Here is a 17,187-nt window from a genome sequence, read left to right on the forward strand (position 1 = left end):
CAGAAATCTTCTGATTAAGTCAGAAGTATTCCATAGGTAGAATCAGTCAAGTTGAAATTTTAAAAAGATTGCCAAATTTAATTAACTCTATAATCACTTGCTGGAGTTATAGCCCTTCATATAAAAATGATATACGAATTGATACAAACTTTTCTGTAAAAATTGTACTGGGTTGAATTCCCTGCCCAAAGTTGAATCTTATCACTTAATTCCTTGAACATATTAACTATAGTCTATCATAGTTCAGGCTAGTATAACAAAAGTATCCTAAACTGGGATTTAAACAACAAACATTATTTCAGTTGTGTAGATTGGAATCTAATATCCAGGTGCTGACAGCTGTGATGTCTGATAAGGGTCTGCTTTTTGATTCAGAGGTGGCCATCTTCTAGCTTTGTTCTCACATGGTGGAAAGAGGGTGAGAGCTCTCTAGGGTTGATTTTGAGGGGGTACTAATCCCACTCATGACTTATTACCTCCCCAAAGTCCTATCTTATAATACCATCACACTGGGGATTAGGGTTTCAATATATGAATTTCAGGTGGTCACAAGAATTCAGTTTATAACATAGTCCATTTTTAGAAATTCCCCTGATTATCCTCTTCTAGATTCTTTGTATGTTTTTATTCTCTTTGTTTCTCTTGGTTTATATTCATTTAATTAGCTTTTTTTCTTATAATATAAACAACAATAAGTGTTAATGAGGATCTGGGGCAAAAGGCACACTCCTACATTGCTTGAGGGACTGCAAATTGGTACAGCCAATATGGAAAGCAGTATGGAGATTCCTTGGAAAACTTGGAATGGAACCACCATTTGACTCAGCTATCCCACTCCTTGGTCTATACCCAAAGGACTTAAAAACAGCATACTACAGGGACACAACCACATCAGTGTTTATAGCACCACAATTCACAATAGCTAAACTGTGGATCCAACCTAGATGCCCTTCATTACATGAATGGATAAAGAAAAATGTGGTAGATAGATACAATGGAATATTACTCCGTATTAAAAGAGAATAAAATCATGGCATTTGCAGGTAAATGGATGGAGCTGGAGAATATAATGCTAAGTGAAATTAGCTAATCCCCCAAAACCAAATGCCTATGATTTCTCTGATTTAAGGATGCTAATCCATAATATGCTGTGTGTGGGGGGGATGGGAGGACTAAATGAACTCTACATAGGGCAAAGGGGAAAAGGGGAGGGAGGAAAAGAGAGGGGGTATAGGAGTAGGAAAGACCATGGAATGTGATGGTCATCATTACCCTAAGTATATGTAAGAAGACACGAAAGATGTGACTATACTTTGCGTACAACCAGAGATATGAAAAACTGTGTTCTATATGTGTAATATGAATTGTAATGCATTCTGTTGTCGTATATAACAAATCAAAATTTAAAAAAAAAGAAATATATACAGAAAAATACATGCATTAGAAGCAAAACAGAAATTAGCATTATACTTCAGAAGACCCCTCTTGCCTTCACTTAATATCTTGCTTTTCCTCCAAAATGGAAACAGTATTCTGACCCTTAATGATACCACTGTTTCCTTCTTGATAAATGATTGAACTACTTTGAAGTTTTAGATGATGGATTTTGGTCTGCTAATGGCATGGTGCTAGGTAAGGGAATCTGCAATCCTCGGTTGTGGACTGAGCTGGTGATTCAAAGCTGATCTTCAGTCTGATCAACTCTGCTCCTTACGATGTAGACTCTTTAACTTTTACATCAAAGACTAGGAGAGTTAGTAAAATTGTCCTTTTGGTGAATCTGAAGCTGCAGTTTTTATTTCTGTATTTTTGTGTGTCTGCTGAAAGCTCTGCTCAGGTTTTAAGTCACTCATCTTTCTCTCATGTAACTAACACATGCTTTTTAGAGGAAAGCAATTTCCAAGGCCCATTGTATGTGTGGATTTATAAGTTCTGTGTTGCTTTTTTTTTATTTTGGGGAAGAAGGTGTACTTAATAATCTAAAACAAAAGCCTAGAATCAACTCCTATGGGTATTCATAAATCTCTAAGACTTTTTCATGACAACTCAGGAACCCACTTAATCACTAGTTCTTACCTGTTACGCTTTATTATTGTTTCTTTTATGTTACTAATCAAAAAATGCTCCTCTTTTTTCTGACTCTTTGATCTAGTTACAGAGTGACTAACAATTTATGGAAATGGTTTTTGGTTTCAGTTATTCTCATGTTATAAGTCTTTTTAAAATCTAATGGTCCATTGTTCCCTTTGAGCTATATGGGAATTTCTATGGGAATTTAATATTCAAAGATTTGCTCTGTATACAATAAAAGCATTTTAGCACAAAATGGCAGTTAATGTGTTATATAACATATGAGAAAAAAACAAAGCATTTATTCCATATAGGTTGTATAATACTTTTAAATTACCCCCATAGTAGAATGTTATTATGAAAAAAAAAATTTAAAGTTTTCTTTGGATGTAATACTTAGGCTGTTCAAAGTCTGAACTAATCTTAGGATTGGATATTTTTCCTTGTAGGATGATGGTCTAGAAGACAATGAAAAGAATTTTTATGAATCTGATGATGAACTGAAGGAAAAGACTGAAGACAGGAAGAAGCCATATTCTATGGATCCAGACCATAGACTCTTAATTAGAAATACAAAGCCTTTACTTCAGAGCAGGAATGCAGCGGTATGTTAAAACCCGTATAAGAAATAATTTACAGGTTTTTTAAAAATAGTGATTAAAAGCATGTAAATTCAGTAATCACATCTGAGCATGCTAATAGAACATTTAATATTTATTTATTTACAAGCCCAGCACACATAATGGATAGTTGGAAATATAGCATGGCATATGAGGTACAGATTAGAGACCTAATTTCTGAGAGGTACTACCTCACCATATTTCAGCCTTCACTGTTTCCAGGTATGCAAAATTAGGTTTGGATGAGAATACCTAGTTTAATTGTTGTTGACCTAATGGACTTCATTACTTTTTTTTGGTTTTGTGAATTGTCTTTTCCTAAGACATGAGCTCAAGCTGCTTCTCTATTGATTAGATTATATCTTTCCTTATACAAGGAGTATGTATATTTCTCATTCTCTCATGCCTGAGAGTAGTAGATCTAATGTTAGTCCCTAATATTTGTATCTACCTGGAAGAAAACTTAAGACACAAAGTATAACAGAAATTATCCCTCACACCTAGTAAACTTAAATTGGTAGTGATAAAATTAAAACTCACCTTTATTTGGGTTTTAAGGGCTTTTTTGTTTGATACCTTTTGATTTTAAATAATGTTTTATATTTTAGAAGAATACTTGTATACAATAGAAAATTAGAAGACATAGACTAGAAAAACTAACAAATAAAGAAAAGACAAAGAAAAGCATTTGGTGCATTTTCTCCAGAATCTTTTTGTCTTCATAAATATACATGTATTTACATATATGGGTATGTGTATTTTTTTTAATTAACCAAGATAAAAATCACATTGTACACAGTTTTGTTTATTTGTTTATTTTTTTAAGCAGTACTGGAGGTTGAACTACTGAGGTGCTTCCCAAACTCTATTTATTGTTTTTTAATTTTTGTTTTATTTTTTATTTTCTAATTAGTTATATAAGACAGCAGAATGCAATACAATTCATACTACACAAATAGAGCACAATTTTTCATGTCTTTGTACACAAAGTAGAGTCACACCATTCGTGTTTTCATACATGTACTTAGGGTAATGATGTTCATCTTATTCCACCATCTTTTCTAGCCTCATGCCCCCTCCTTGCCCCTGCCTCACCTTTGCCCTATCTAAAGTTCATCTTGTCCTCCCACTTTGCTCCCCATCCCCATTATGAATCTGCCTTCTGTGTCAGAGAAAACATTAGGCATTTGGTTTTTGGGGATTGGCTTATTTCACTTAACATTATATTCTCCAACTTCATCTATTTACCTGCAAATGACATGTAATATTCCATTGTATATACATACCACATTTTTTTAATCTATTCATCTACTGAGGGGCATCTAGGTTGGTTCCACAGTTTAGCTATTGTGAATTGTGCTGCTATAAACATTGTTGTGATTGTGTCCCTGTAGTAAGCTGTTTTTAAGTCCTTCGGGTATAAACCAAGGAGTGAGATAGCTGGGTCAAATGGTGGTTTCATTTCCAAGGAATCTCCATACTGCTTTCCAGATTGGTTGATTTTGAGACAATGTCTTGCTAAATTGTCTAGGCTGGCCCGGAATTTGTCATCTTCCTGCCTCAGCCTCATGACTTAATGTGATTACAGGCATGCTCCACTGTATCTGGTTGTACACAGTATTTTGTAATTTTCTTCTTTTCTAGCCAGTCTTTATTACCTTTCTGTTTCAATGAAATTTCATTACAATTCATGCTGGTTGATTCTAAATTATCCTTTAAAATCAACTGAGCTATATCCCCAGGTCACTAAATAAATAATAAATAAATAAAGCACAAAACAATAACTTGAATCTGTTAAGCCTTTAGATACATTTAATAGTAAAGATGGGGTATGAAAGAAAAAAGTGAAATGAAACAATAAAAGAAGCAATCAGAAAAACCCAGAAGGACACTGCAAGACTTTAGAGGCTTTAAAAGATAGAACAATTAGATACAAGTTCTGATTGTTTATCGAAACCATCAGATTTAAATGAGATTTTATAATTGAAATACTTACTGATATTCTTATGGTAAACATGTAGAGATAGTTTGCACTTTTTGTCCTCATATTTTTTGAGTTCCCTGCTTATTTGATGATATGTCATCAATAGAGAGACAGTTTCTTTTTCCCCCAGTATATTTTGGTACCTTGTTTTTTGATGCTGCTAAATGTAAGTCAAGGCTAATTTTTTAAAAGAATTATAAGTAGAGTTTTTAAAAAGCTTATTCTCTAGTTTGCAGAGACTTTGAGAATTTGTTCCAGGAAACTTAGTCAGTGCTGTATAGATTGAAGATAGATACAGGAAGCAGAATATTAGGAGACTATTCTAATAGTCTAAGTAAAATGATAGCAGAACAAATAGTTAAGAATAGGAAAGTGAGCCAGGTGTTGTGGCGCTTGCCTCTAATCCCAGTGATTTAGGAGGCCTAGGCAAGAGGATTGCAAATTCGAGGCCAGTCTCTGCAACTTAGGAAGAATAAAATAAATAAAAATCAAAAAGGAAAGAGGATGTAACTCAATACTGAAGTGCCCCTGGGTTCAATTCCCAGTACAAAAAAAAAAAAAAAAAAGGGCATAGCAAAGTGCTTATAGCATGTACTTTATTAAGAGTATGTATAATGTGACTGGAAATTGTAGAAGGCCTGTATGGTTATTTTAATCCTTCTAGAATTTGGGGCTTTCTTCTAGACGTTTTACAAATTAGCCTGTACATTTTAAATCCTGACTATTGAATCTTTAAGCTTGGATTTATAAATACTGAGGAAATCCTTTAGGATTTGGGCACAATCTACCCAATATATGAGAACAGATAATATATCAAAGGAAATCTCAACATATGAAGAATGTACAGTTTACATTCTTGCCAGTAGAATTAGACTTGTAATGGAAAAGACCTTAATATTTGTCTGTAAAAAATATTAAAATTAAGCTTCAGCTTTTTTTTTGGTAATGTACTAATACTAGCCAACTGTATGTTTTAGTATTTTTAAAAAATGACTATCACCTTGTAGATTAGATCTATCATTAATTGACATTTTCACATAATATTTTAAATTCAGGAGAGTTTATGCTGTAGTTAAATTATCTTTATAAATTACAAGTGAAGAAATTAAACATTTTTATATTTCTAAAGTTCCCAACTAATGTCTGAAAGCTACTTCACTCTTGTAAGAAAGTATTTTAGGGGTGGGATTGAACTCTTGTCTAGCATATGTGAGGCACTGGGTTCATCCTTAGCCACACAAATATAAACAAGTAAAATAAAGGCATTCTGTCCATTTAAAACCGTAAAAAATTTTTAAATATTTTAGAAGTGCTAAACAAAAATAAATTTTAGGACCCTGTAAACTACATTTGTCTTAAATTTTTTTATTCTTTTTTGATATACATGTATTTTGACATATTTATATAGACATAGAATATAACATATTCTAATTAAGATTCCATTCTTACAATTGTACATGATGTGGAGTTTCTCTAATGGTGTATTCATATATGAACACAGGAAAGTTATATCCAATTCTTTCTACTGTCTTTTAGAAACTGCATTTAAAAAAAAAATAGTTGAAAGTGTTTTTTAGTTTTCAGAGAAACTTTTTACCTCAAGCACCTTCATGTGCTGTATACCATTTAGGAATACATAAAACTCCTGCCACATATTTATCAGGTTTTATGGACCTAGTAAAAGTGAAGTAGTATTAATTCCTTTTTTATAACTTATATATTTTTTTTTATTTCACCTGTTTTTTACTGTTATCCTAAAAAATCTGGTTTCATTTACAAAATCATGCTTACAATTCTGTAACGATTTCTAGTCTTAGCAGCAGCAGCAGCAGCAGCAGCAGCAGCAGTACTAGGAGGAGCATGGAGCTTTGTTTTCTGCTGGCTGTCACACCTTGGGCAGTTCATTTAACATCTGTTTTCTTTTCTGAAGATAAATTAGTTTCCTGGTGCTGCTATCCAAATTGCCACAACCTGAGTGGATTAAAACAACAGAAATTTAATCTCTTATGTTTCAGGAAGCCAGAAGTTCAAAATCAAGACAGAAATAGGACTAGTTTCTCTTAGAGGCGCTGAGGGAGAAACTGCTTCTTTCCTATTCTCTAGGTGTTTTCTGCAACTTTGGCATTCCCAGCCTTGTAGAGAAGCTTCCCTCTAATCTCTGCATCTTCTTTACCTTGCCTTTTTCTCTGTCTTGTAAGAACACTTGCATTGGATTCAGGGCCTATGCCAATCCAGCCAATCTCAGTCTTTCCTGACATCTGCTAAGACTCCACTTCCCAACAGGATCACTTTTAGACGGTAGACATGAATTATTGGGGGGGAAGCTTCTCTAACTCATTGCAGAATTACACATTTCATTTTACTTCACTGGGATTTTAAAGGAGTTTAAAGGAAATAATGTATAAGAAGGTATTTGGAATTGTAGAGTGCTCAAATGTTCAAAGTTCCTGTTATTTTCATGTTTTATTTTGTAGGTGGTTATGGCAGTTGCTCAGTTGTATTGGCACATATCACCAAAATCAGAAGCTGGCATTATTTCTAAATCACTAGTGCGCTTACTTCGTAGCAATAGGTAGGTCATGATTTTATATTGTTTTTATTCTTCCTTATGATGTGTCACATTTAATTTTTAGTACTTTATAGGAAAAATTCATATTAAATAAAGCTTAAATATGTAAGATTTAGTAGAAACTTTGAATATTATATTTAGGAATTTCATTTATTATGAAGTTACTGCTCAATCTTTTTCATTATCATACTGTTTACTTAAAATCTCTTTTAACTTCTAGGGAGGTGCAGTATATTGTCCTACAAAATATAGCCACTATGTCAATTCAAAGAAAGGTATGTGTATTGTGAATATAAAATTTAAGAGGCAAATTCATGCATCATATATGTATTTACATGCTTCTTTTTTCAATTTAGGGTATGTTTGAACCATACCTGAAGAGTTTCTATGTTAGGTCAACTGATCCAACTATGATTAAGACACTGAAGGTGTGTATGCTTTTAATTTTCAGATACTCTTAACACTGTATACTTTGAAGAGATATTTCTGTAACTTCTAGCATATGCAAAATGGAGTTCAGTGTAGATACATTCAAGGATTTTTTTTACATATTCCAATCTCTATTATTACATTGCTAGTTACTGTGCTACATAAAAAATATAAAGTTAAGGGGCTAGGGTGGTAACTCGGTGGTAGAGTGCTTGCCTAGCATGCGTGAGGCTCTGGGTTTGATGCTCAGCAGTACATAAAAAATAAATAAAACTAAAGTTATTGTGTCCATCTACAACAGAAGAAAATTTAAAAATATATAAAGTTAAGACAGTGCTACCTACCTGTACCTTGAATAACTCACAGATTATTGAAATAGTAAATAGATAATTTTTGTACTGTGTATGTTAAATGATAGATTGGATTGAGTGCTGTTATAAATGCAATGATGAGGCTAATTCTCTGGGAGAACTGAGAAAGGTGAAATTTGGATGAATTTTTTTGAACTTTCTGTTACTGTTGCTAGGTGGATTGGTAGGTTGAAGTTGGAATTAGACAAATAACAGTTTGCTAACTTGAGATTATGAAAGAGTATTTTCAGGGAATGATAATTATAATCTAGATTACCTTTAAATATAAAGCTGTAGTGATTAAACCCTTTGGCATTTAGACAGAAAAGTAAACAGAATAGACTAGAAAACCTAGGAACATAGTTATGCATATGAAACATTTCCACATTTTTTTAAAATTTATTTTTCTTTTCTTTTAATTTGTTTTAATTAGTTACACATGACACTACAATGATTTTGACATACATTTGAATCAGATGGGATATAATTTCTCATTTTTCTCATTTTTCTCATTGTACAGGTTGTAGAATTACATTGGTCATGTAGTCACCTTATATACCCACAGCAATAATAATGTCTATTTTATTCTGCTGTCCTTCCATCCACATATGTTGTATTGTATAAAAGACATTACAAACCAATCAGGAAAGGATGAGCTATTATTAAATACTGAAGTGGAAATTATTCACATGAAAACTGAGTTTAATGATAAGAAAATTTAGGACACAAATTAAAGGATACTTTACCAAAAACTGGTTTATAATTATGAAAAGTTTTGAGGTTATGAAAGTTGAACGACTAAAGAACTGACTGAAGGAGACAACTAAATACTGTATGTGGAATTGAATTGGATCCTTTCATTATGCATTATTAGTGAAACGCATAATTTACAATTATAGTATATAAATTGAAGACTATAGCATAGTCTTCAATTTGTAGACATTAATTTTAATTTCCTGATTTTCTTGATTTTTTTGTGGTCTGCAGAAACTGTCCATGTTTATCAGAAATACATATAGAAGTATTTGGGTACAATATAACAACATATTAGCAACTCTAGTCTCAAGTGGTTTAGAGAAAAAACAGTTCTTTGTATTATACATGTAGCTTTTTCATAGATTGTTTTCACAGATTGTCTCAGATTGGTTTTTTAAAGTTGTCTGAAAAGTTAAAATATTCTCATTAAAATTAAATGAATAGTCAAATTATAACCTGTAGAAAATATTCCAAATATATAATAGAGAAATCAATAGCTTGTACGCAGACTATGTAAAGAACATTTTCGACATTCTATGCCTTTTAATTAGAGTATTTAAATCATTTACTTTTTTTTTAAAGAGAGAGAGAGAGAGAGAGAGAGAGAGAGAGAGAGAGAGAGAGAGAGGGAGGGAGAGAGAATGAATGTTTTTTGTAGATGGACACAACACAATGCCTTCATTTTTTTTTAATGTGGTTCTGAGAATTGAACCCGGGTCGCGCCCGTGCTAGGCGAGCGCTGTACCGCTGAGCCACAATCCCAGCCCCAAATCATTTACTTTTAATGTAATTCTTGTTCTGAATGTGTTTATGTCTACATCTTTTGTTTTCTGTTTGTCTCGTGTATTCTGTTCTTTTTTTGTGCCTTTCTTCAGATTAATTTATTTTTATGAGCAAAACCAAATATTTTTAGTGAGCCCATTTGAGATGAACTTGTAACTTCACATTTATATCTGTAAACCCAGATAATTAAAGGATCTAAGTCTTTGGGATGGTAGGAGATAGGAGTGTGAAACAAGAGAATTATTATTTTTTTATTAGAAAACAGAAATATTACATAAATGTTAAGTTGTTTCCTAACTTCATTAGTGAAAACAATAGTCAAACTTGCTTAAATTGTTTAGTTTAATTAGATTTAAATTGTAAAGTTAAGATAAACAGTGAAGATGTAGGCTTCTGCTTTTCCTAATTATTTTTTTGAGAACTATGTAATTATCTAGTCTTCAATTTGTAGACATAAGGAAACAGACTTAAGTTCACTTGAAGAATATAATGCCTTATCACATTTGTGACAATGTGAGTTTTATTTAAAAAATAGAAATTAACTTTGAATTAAATGCCTAGTCTTGGGCTGGGATTGTGGCTTAAAGGTAGAATGCTCGCCTAGCATATGTGAGGCACTGGTTCAATCCTCAACACTACATAAAATAAAATAAAGATATTGTGTCTACTTGTAACTAAAAAATAAATGTTTTTAAAAAGGATAAATGCCTAGCCTCTATTAATTCATCTATTTATTTGTGTTTTAAGATGCTTCTTTTCTCTTTTTCTACTGTAGCTTGAAATTTTGACAAACTTAGCAAATGAAGCCAACATATCAACTCTTTTGCGAGAATTTCAGGTTTGTATACAATACTAATTATAAAATAATGTTTAAAATATGTTCACTTGGGACTGGGGTTGTGGCTCAGTGGTAGAATGCTTACCTAGCATGCATGAGGCACTAGGTTCAATCCTTAGCACTACATAAATATGTAAAATAAAGATATTGTGTCCACCTAAAACTTAAGAATAAATATTTATAAAAAAATAAAATATATTCACTCTTACATCTTTCTCAATCTTGTAATTGTATAATAAAATAGTGATTTGGGACAGAATTAACAACTATGAAACTGACAAATTTTCAAGAATAAATATAATTTAATTTAAAAAAGAATGGTATTTTATTTCATTTGATATTCTTAAAATTTGAAAGATATTAGCTTTTAACTCTTTGTTCAAAAATTTGTTTCTGGTAAGGATTCTATCCATCTACACTATCATTATATCTGTTGACACTATCATCATAAATAGGCCTTTCTTTACTCTCTGTGCATGAAATTTTGATTGTCCCTATTTGTTTGACCTTTGACTTTTTAGGAAACTCTTAGCTCATGTGGAACGCAAAAATCTTTTGGTTTATACTTGTTCTACCATGATTTTTTAAATTGTTGTTTTTATATTGATTTTTTAATTGCATTTTTAAACTATTTGTACTGATAGAAGAGATGATTCCTACCCAAATTTCTCTAAAAAGTATTATTCAGTAATTATTTCATGGACATTATACCCTTTATGATAGAAGAGTCAGATCTAAAACCTTAGCAGTGGAACACAGCAATACAAAGCCTTGTATCATTGTTGTGAGTTTTATATCCCCTCAGCAGTTTCTTCACAATGAAAAACTACATTCTACCCACTAACAAGAGTTCTTTAAAAAAAATCAAACCTCAACTTTTTAAATTTAACTTATTTTGTTGATTATACTCATCCTTAAGACTATATTAATTTTTTTATGTGTTCACTATATTTATTTATAGCTATGTGATTTTATACTGTTTTCAGGAGTAGGAGAATTTTTTGAGATGTCTGTTGGTGTTCTAAACTGGATTACTCTACTTTTTGTGCTGTATATTTTTTCTAGAAAAATTCCCGATAAAATTGGGATGTTTTATAGGCCCACTTATATTCACATGCCTGAAAATATAATATTTCAAATTTTTGTCCAGTTTTCTTGTAGCTGTAGGTCATTGCTTGAATTTGATTCTTTTTATCATCCTCAGTGTAAGTTTATTACATTTATTTTATTTTTAATGTTTCTTTTTGACTATACATAACATTAGGATTCATCCTAACCTAATTTAAAACGCATGGAATATAATTTTCTCTAATTCAGTCCCCAGTATTTCCCCTTTCCCACCTCGCCTCCCTCCCCATTCCCTTCCCTCTATTTTACTGATCTTTCTGCTATTTACTTTTTTTTAAATTTTAAACTTTTTTTTAGTTAGTGTCTTGTGTAATTCTTATAATTTTATTATTTTTCTTATGTTTTGGTCATTTTTTTATCTTATCAAGACCTTTTTCCTCTTGTCCTTTGTATCTCTTTGGGTATCCTTTCATTGTCCTTTATCAAGTTATAGGGATTGTGGGAAGAGAGTCGTGGTTAGTTGGGTTTTATACAGTTTATGCAGTTGCTCTATTTCAGAATGTTGTTAATCCAGTTATTTCATTTACTGTCAGGATGTTTATTGCAGCCCATGTCCAGCCAAACTTTTAAATACATTCTTTCTTCAACTTCATGTACTTACTTTTGTTTATCAGTGTGTGTGTGTGTGTGTGTGTGTGTTTCACTGGGAATTAAACCTAGGGCCTCACACAGTGCTAGACAAGCATTCTACCACTGAGCTGTGTCCCTAACTTTCCTGTATTCATTTGTATTACTGTCTAAATTTTAATACCTTATTTCTCTGTTTATGTGTTTTGTTTGTGGTTATGTACAATTTGTTTTTAATAACTTTGTGAGTAAAATAGGGAGTTTTTTCTAAAGATTCATAAATACATTTTTATGAGATTTTAGTAATCTATATAGAAATATTTTTAAATATAACTGGTCTTCATGGAACTAATTGATTTCCTTAACATTTAATCAGTTTCTTGGTAACATTGTTACTAAATTTATATATTTTAAGATATCCTTAGATTTTCTTCTTTATTTGTCATTTAGATACTGTTTTAATATATATTCTTTTTTTTTGCATTTTAGATTACCATAGTGTTAATTTTATATTGGTTACTTCTCATTTGAGTTTGGAAATCTTAGAAATTTAAGTCAAAAGGAATTTAAAATTTCAGTTATAAATAATATATAAAATATAAAGATGTATTTTAAAAGTATATCATTTCTGTAAATAATGAAAGCTTAGTTTTAAATTAGGAAAGTTCTAATCAAAGTGAAGTTACATAGGTTAGATTAAATTTTGTGAAAATATGTTTGGTTTTGTAGCTAAACCATTGATTTCTTTAAATTTTATAAATATACCACTTATAGTATATTTTTAAAGAAAACATTTTAAAATTATTTTGTTTTACTTTATTTTAAACTGCATATTTATTTATTTATTCAAGTACCATTCACTGTAGCTGTTGTAGTTTTACAACCATTCTGATACCCTTTGAAAGTAAACTATTAATAGCATATTGGTTCTTTTCTTCCTTTTAGCCCCATTTTTGGATTTAGTGTTTCTGTAAGAGTGGGTCGTGTTCCCCCGCCCTGGTAGATCACAGATGCTGGTGGTTAAATGAACTGAAACCTCCAAAGAGAGAATTCTCATCATCTCTTTCAACCTTGCCCTAAAACTAATTGCTATCTTTGGGTGACTGCTCCCCACTATCTGTTTTGGAGTCTCAAACCATTGTGGCCACAGGTGAATGAGCCTGGTTTGAAAATGTGTCTTTTCTATAGGCACATTCTTTAAGAGGGGGAAAAAGAAAAAACAATTGAGTCATCAGTTGGGCATCCTGTTGTGCTTTAGAGAATATTATGTGTTCGGGAATTCTTATGCATTAACAAAGCTTAGTAAAATAGGTTTTTTTGGGTTCACTTGGTAGCACCAATGTGTAAAGTAATTTAAATAATATTTTTTAGACCTACGTGAAAAGTCAGGATAAACAATTTGCAGCAGCCACTATTCAGACTATAGGCAGATGTGCAACCAACATCTCGGAAGTCACAGACACCTGCCTCAATGGCCTGGTATGTCTGCTCTCCAACAGGGATGGTAAGTTTAGAGTTTTATTTTATCTTCCAGTGCTTTTTAATTTGAATACTCTTAATATGATCATCAAGTTGTAACCTTTTATATTTTAGTTTCCCTGTTCATCAGTAGTATGGTGACAATAAATATCGATTTAGTCTTGAAATGCATATTCTATTTTTTAAATAAACTAGATAATTCACAAACATTATTTGTCTTGCCTCTACTAAGAAAATTCAATTCATTTTACTTTTTCACTATTTAATCACCTTCATTGTAATCCTTTCCATAAGGGTTCTATTTTACTGTTTTTTAATGACACCTAAGTTATGCATAATATTGGTTCACCTGCAGAGGGTGCTAAAAGCAGGCAAATGACTTCACAACCTGAAGAAGTGGCTAGCTCAAAAATATATCAACTGCGTACCTTCTGCATTTTCCCCCAGAAATATATCTAATAATTTTATATTCAAGATTAAATAGATTTAAAAGCTATCAATTTGGACTACTTCATGTTTTTAAGCCAAATAGTATCTAAGCAATCTAAGAAACTAGATGTAATATCTAATAGAATAGGTGACCGGTGGTAAACTGTCAGTTCTTTCTGTGGCTATGACTTTAGAATAAGTGGGGTCATTTATAGAGAAAAAGAAAGGTGAGTTACCTTTTTACCTTTCAAATAATTTATTTAGAAGATGTTCATTATGTATTTAATTAAAATGAGATTTTTAAAAGATGAAAAGTATAATTTTCTCTGTAAAATCATTGAAATTATTTGTGGAATTTTAAATATAATTATGTCATGTCTAGATACAGATATATATGACATAGCAGTAAAACAACAAAATATTTTTAATATTTTATTTGAAAATATAACTTTTCATTACAGTAATTCTGCTATTCCCAGACCTTATGTAGATTATGTTTTCCCACATGGCAGATTTTTTTTTTTAAGAAAACTGTAATTTATTTCTCATGAAAAAAATTGAAACAGTATTTATTCCAAAGTAGCAATAATTTGTGTTGTAAACATAAATTTATCAATTTGGACCTATAAACTCAAGAAATTATACAGTAGAACATTTTACTAGACATAATGTTGAAACTTTAAAGTGCCAATGAAGATTGTCATGGAGATAAATAAAAAGTCTATTATATAAGGTAATTATAGGAGATGGATAATAAATGTCATCTATCTTATCTATTTCAGTTTTTAACAGTTGTATCCTTTTTCTCTCTGCCTCTAGGTCACACTTTAAAATGTGACCTTAAAACAGTTTTTTATTTTCCTTTACCTTTAATAATGACTTCCTGGTGACCAAATAAAAACACTCCTTGGGAAAATAATTCTGAGACATTTAATTTTGAATCAAGATTTTGAATCAAGCCTGGTTCCCTAGAATAATTGTTCTTTTAAAATTTAGTTGCATACAAAAAGTATCAGAAATTAATTTGGACACTAATATTTCTTTCAAATAAGTTATATTGAGATTTTATCAATTTTAGTTTTTGATCTTTTTTTTCCAATGTGAAATTTTCAAGTTGTCTGCTTCAATATAATATTAATGTTTCCAAAAATATTTTTTACTTTGGTTTAAAAGATAAATATTCTACTCCTATAGCATTTTTAGGGAAAGATACTGTCATAATTTGATAATGGAGGACTAACATCATTTATAATCACTTTCAAAATGTGGGAGGATATACTAATTTAAATTATGATGTTTTAATATTTAGGCTTTTGTTTTTAGCAAATCAAAATTCTCTTTACATCAATGAGTGCTTTGCTGTTGTTCAAAAAAATTTTTTTTGTTGTTGTTTAAATATTAACACACTTTAATTGAATAGTCCAGTTCTGGTTGCATAATTATTGTTAGCCCAAAATATGTGAGTTAACTATCTTTTTATCATATGTACTATACTTTTTGTGATACAGATGGTCCTCAACTTATGACAGGGTTGTGTCCCAATAAACCCATCATAAATTGAAAATATCAGGTCAAAAATTCATTTAATATACCTAACCTATCAAACATCCTCACTTACCTATATAGCACACTGTATATTATGGATTGTTTCCCCCCATGATTGTGTGGCTGCCCATGAGCTGTGCTTACTACTGCTGCTGCTAAGCATCTCCAGTGGATATTATGCTTCATATTGCTCTCATTAGCTCTGGGAAAGATCCAAAGTCAAACTATGAAGTATAGTACCTAATGAATCTGTCAATCAATTTTCCACCATGGTAAAGTTGAAAATTCATAAGTAAGAGACCAACTGTAGTTTGGAAATCTGGTTCACTAAAAGTGAGGGTTAAAATAAATAAGGAAAATACTTATATTAAAATCAGTAATACTACAGGAAATAATAATATTTAATAATTTTTATGTGACCTTTTTTTTTATTGGTTGTTCAAAACATTACATAGTTCTTGATATATCATATTTCACACTTTGATTCAAGTGGGTTATGAACTCCCATTTTTACCCCGTATACAGATTGCAGAGTCACATCAGTTACACTTCCACTGATTTACATATTGCCATACTCATGTCTGTTGTATTTTCCTGCCTTTCCTATCCTCTGCTATCCCCCCTCCCCTCCCCTCCCCTCCCCTCTTCTCTCTCTACCCCCTCTACTGTAATTCATTTCTCCCCCTTGTATAATTTTTCCCTTTCCCCTCACTTCCTCTTGTATGTAATTTTGTATAACCCTAAGGGTCTCCTTCCATTTCCAAGCAATTTCCCTTCTCTCTCCCTGTCCCTCCCACCTCTCATCCCTGTTTAATGTTAGTCATCTTCTCATGCTCTTCTTCCCTACTCTGTTCTTAGTTACTTTCCTTATATCAAAGAAGACATTTGGAATTTGTTTTTTAGGGATTGGCTAGCTTCACTTAGCATAATCTGCTCTAATGCCATCCATTTCCCTCCAAATTCTATAATTTTGTCATTTTTTAATGCAGAGTAATACTCCATTGTGTCTAAATGCCACATTTTTTTTAATCCATTCGTCTATTGAAGGGCATCTAGGTTGCTTCCACAGTCTTGCTATTGTGAATTGTACTGCTATGAACATCGATGTAGCAGTGTCCCTGTAGCATGCTCTTTTTAGGTCTTTAGGGAATAGACCCAGAAGGGGAATAGCTGGATCAAGTGGTGGTTCCATTCCCAGCTTTCCAAGAAATCTCCATACTGCTTTCCAAATTGGTTGCACCAATTTGCAGTCCCACCAACAATGTACAAGTGTACCCTTTTCCCCACATCCTCGCCAGCACTTGTTGTTGTTTGACTTCATAATGGCTGCCAATCTTACTGGAGTGAGATGATATCTTAGGGTGGTTTTGACTTGCATTTCTCTGACTGCTAGCGATGGTGAGCATTTTTTCATGTACTTGTTGATTGATTGTATGTCCTCCTCTGAGAAGTGTCTGTTTAGGTCCTTGGCCCATTTGTTGATTGGGTTATTATCTTATTGTCTAATTTTTTGAGTTCTTTATATACTCTGGATATTAGGGCTCTATCTGAAGTGTGTGGAGTAAAGATTTGTTCCCATGATGTAGGCTCCCTATTTACCTCTCTTATTGTTTCTTTTGCTGAGAAAAAACTTTTTAGTT

General features: G+C 31.8%; 1 protein-coding gene across 3 annotated transcripts in view; it reads left to right on the top strand.

Annotated features, from left to right (window-relative positions):
• The window catches only part of AP3B1 (adaptor related protein complex 3 subunit beta 1), a 263,662-nt gene that overhangs the window by 110,745 nt on the left and 135,730 nt on the right, over window positions 1–17,187 (top strand). For all 3 annotated transcript variants that reach the window (XM_081280210.1, XM_081280208.1, XM_081280209.1), the window contains exons 8-13: window positions 2,520–2,675; window positions 7,149–7,246; window positions 7,464–7,518; window positions 7,600–7,671; window positions 10,337–10,399; window positions 13,466–13,598. In XM_081280210.1, coding sequence (XP_081136336.1) covers window positions 2,520–2,675; window positions 7,149–7,246; window positions 7,464–7,518; window positions 7,600–7,671; window positions 10,337–10,399; window positions 13,466–13,598 — 577 coding nt within the window. The remainder of the gene's footprint in view (window positions 1–2,519; window positions 2,676–7,148; window positions 7,247–7,463; window positions 7,519–7,599; window positions 7,672–10,336; window positions 10,400–13,465; window positions 13,599–17,187) is intronic.

The sequence above is a fragment of the Spermophilus citellus genome, assembly GCF_964194105.1.
Source record: "Spermophilus citellus genome assembly, chromosome: 1".
Classification (NCBI taxonomy): domain Eukaryota; kingdom Metazoa; phylum Chordata; class Mammalia; order Rodentia; family Sciuridae; genus Spermophilus; species Spermophilus citellus.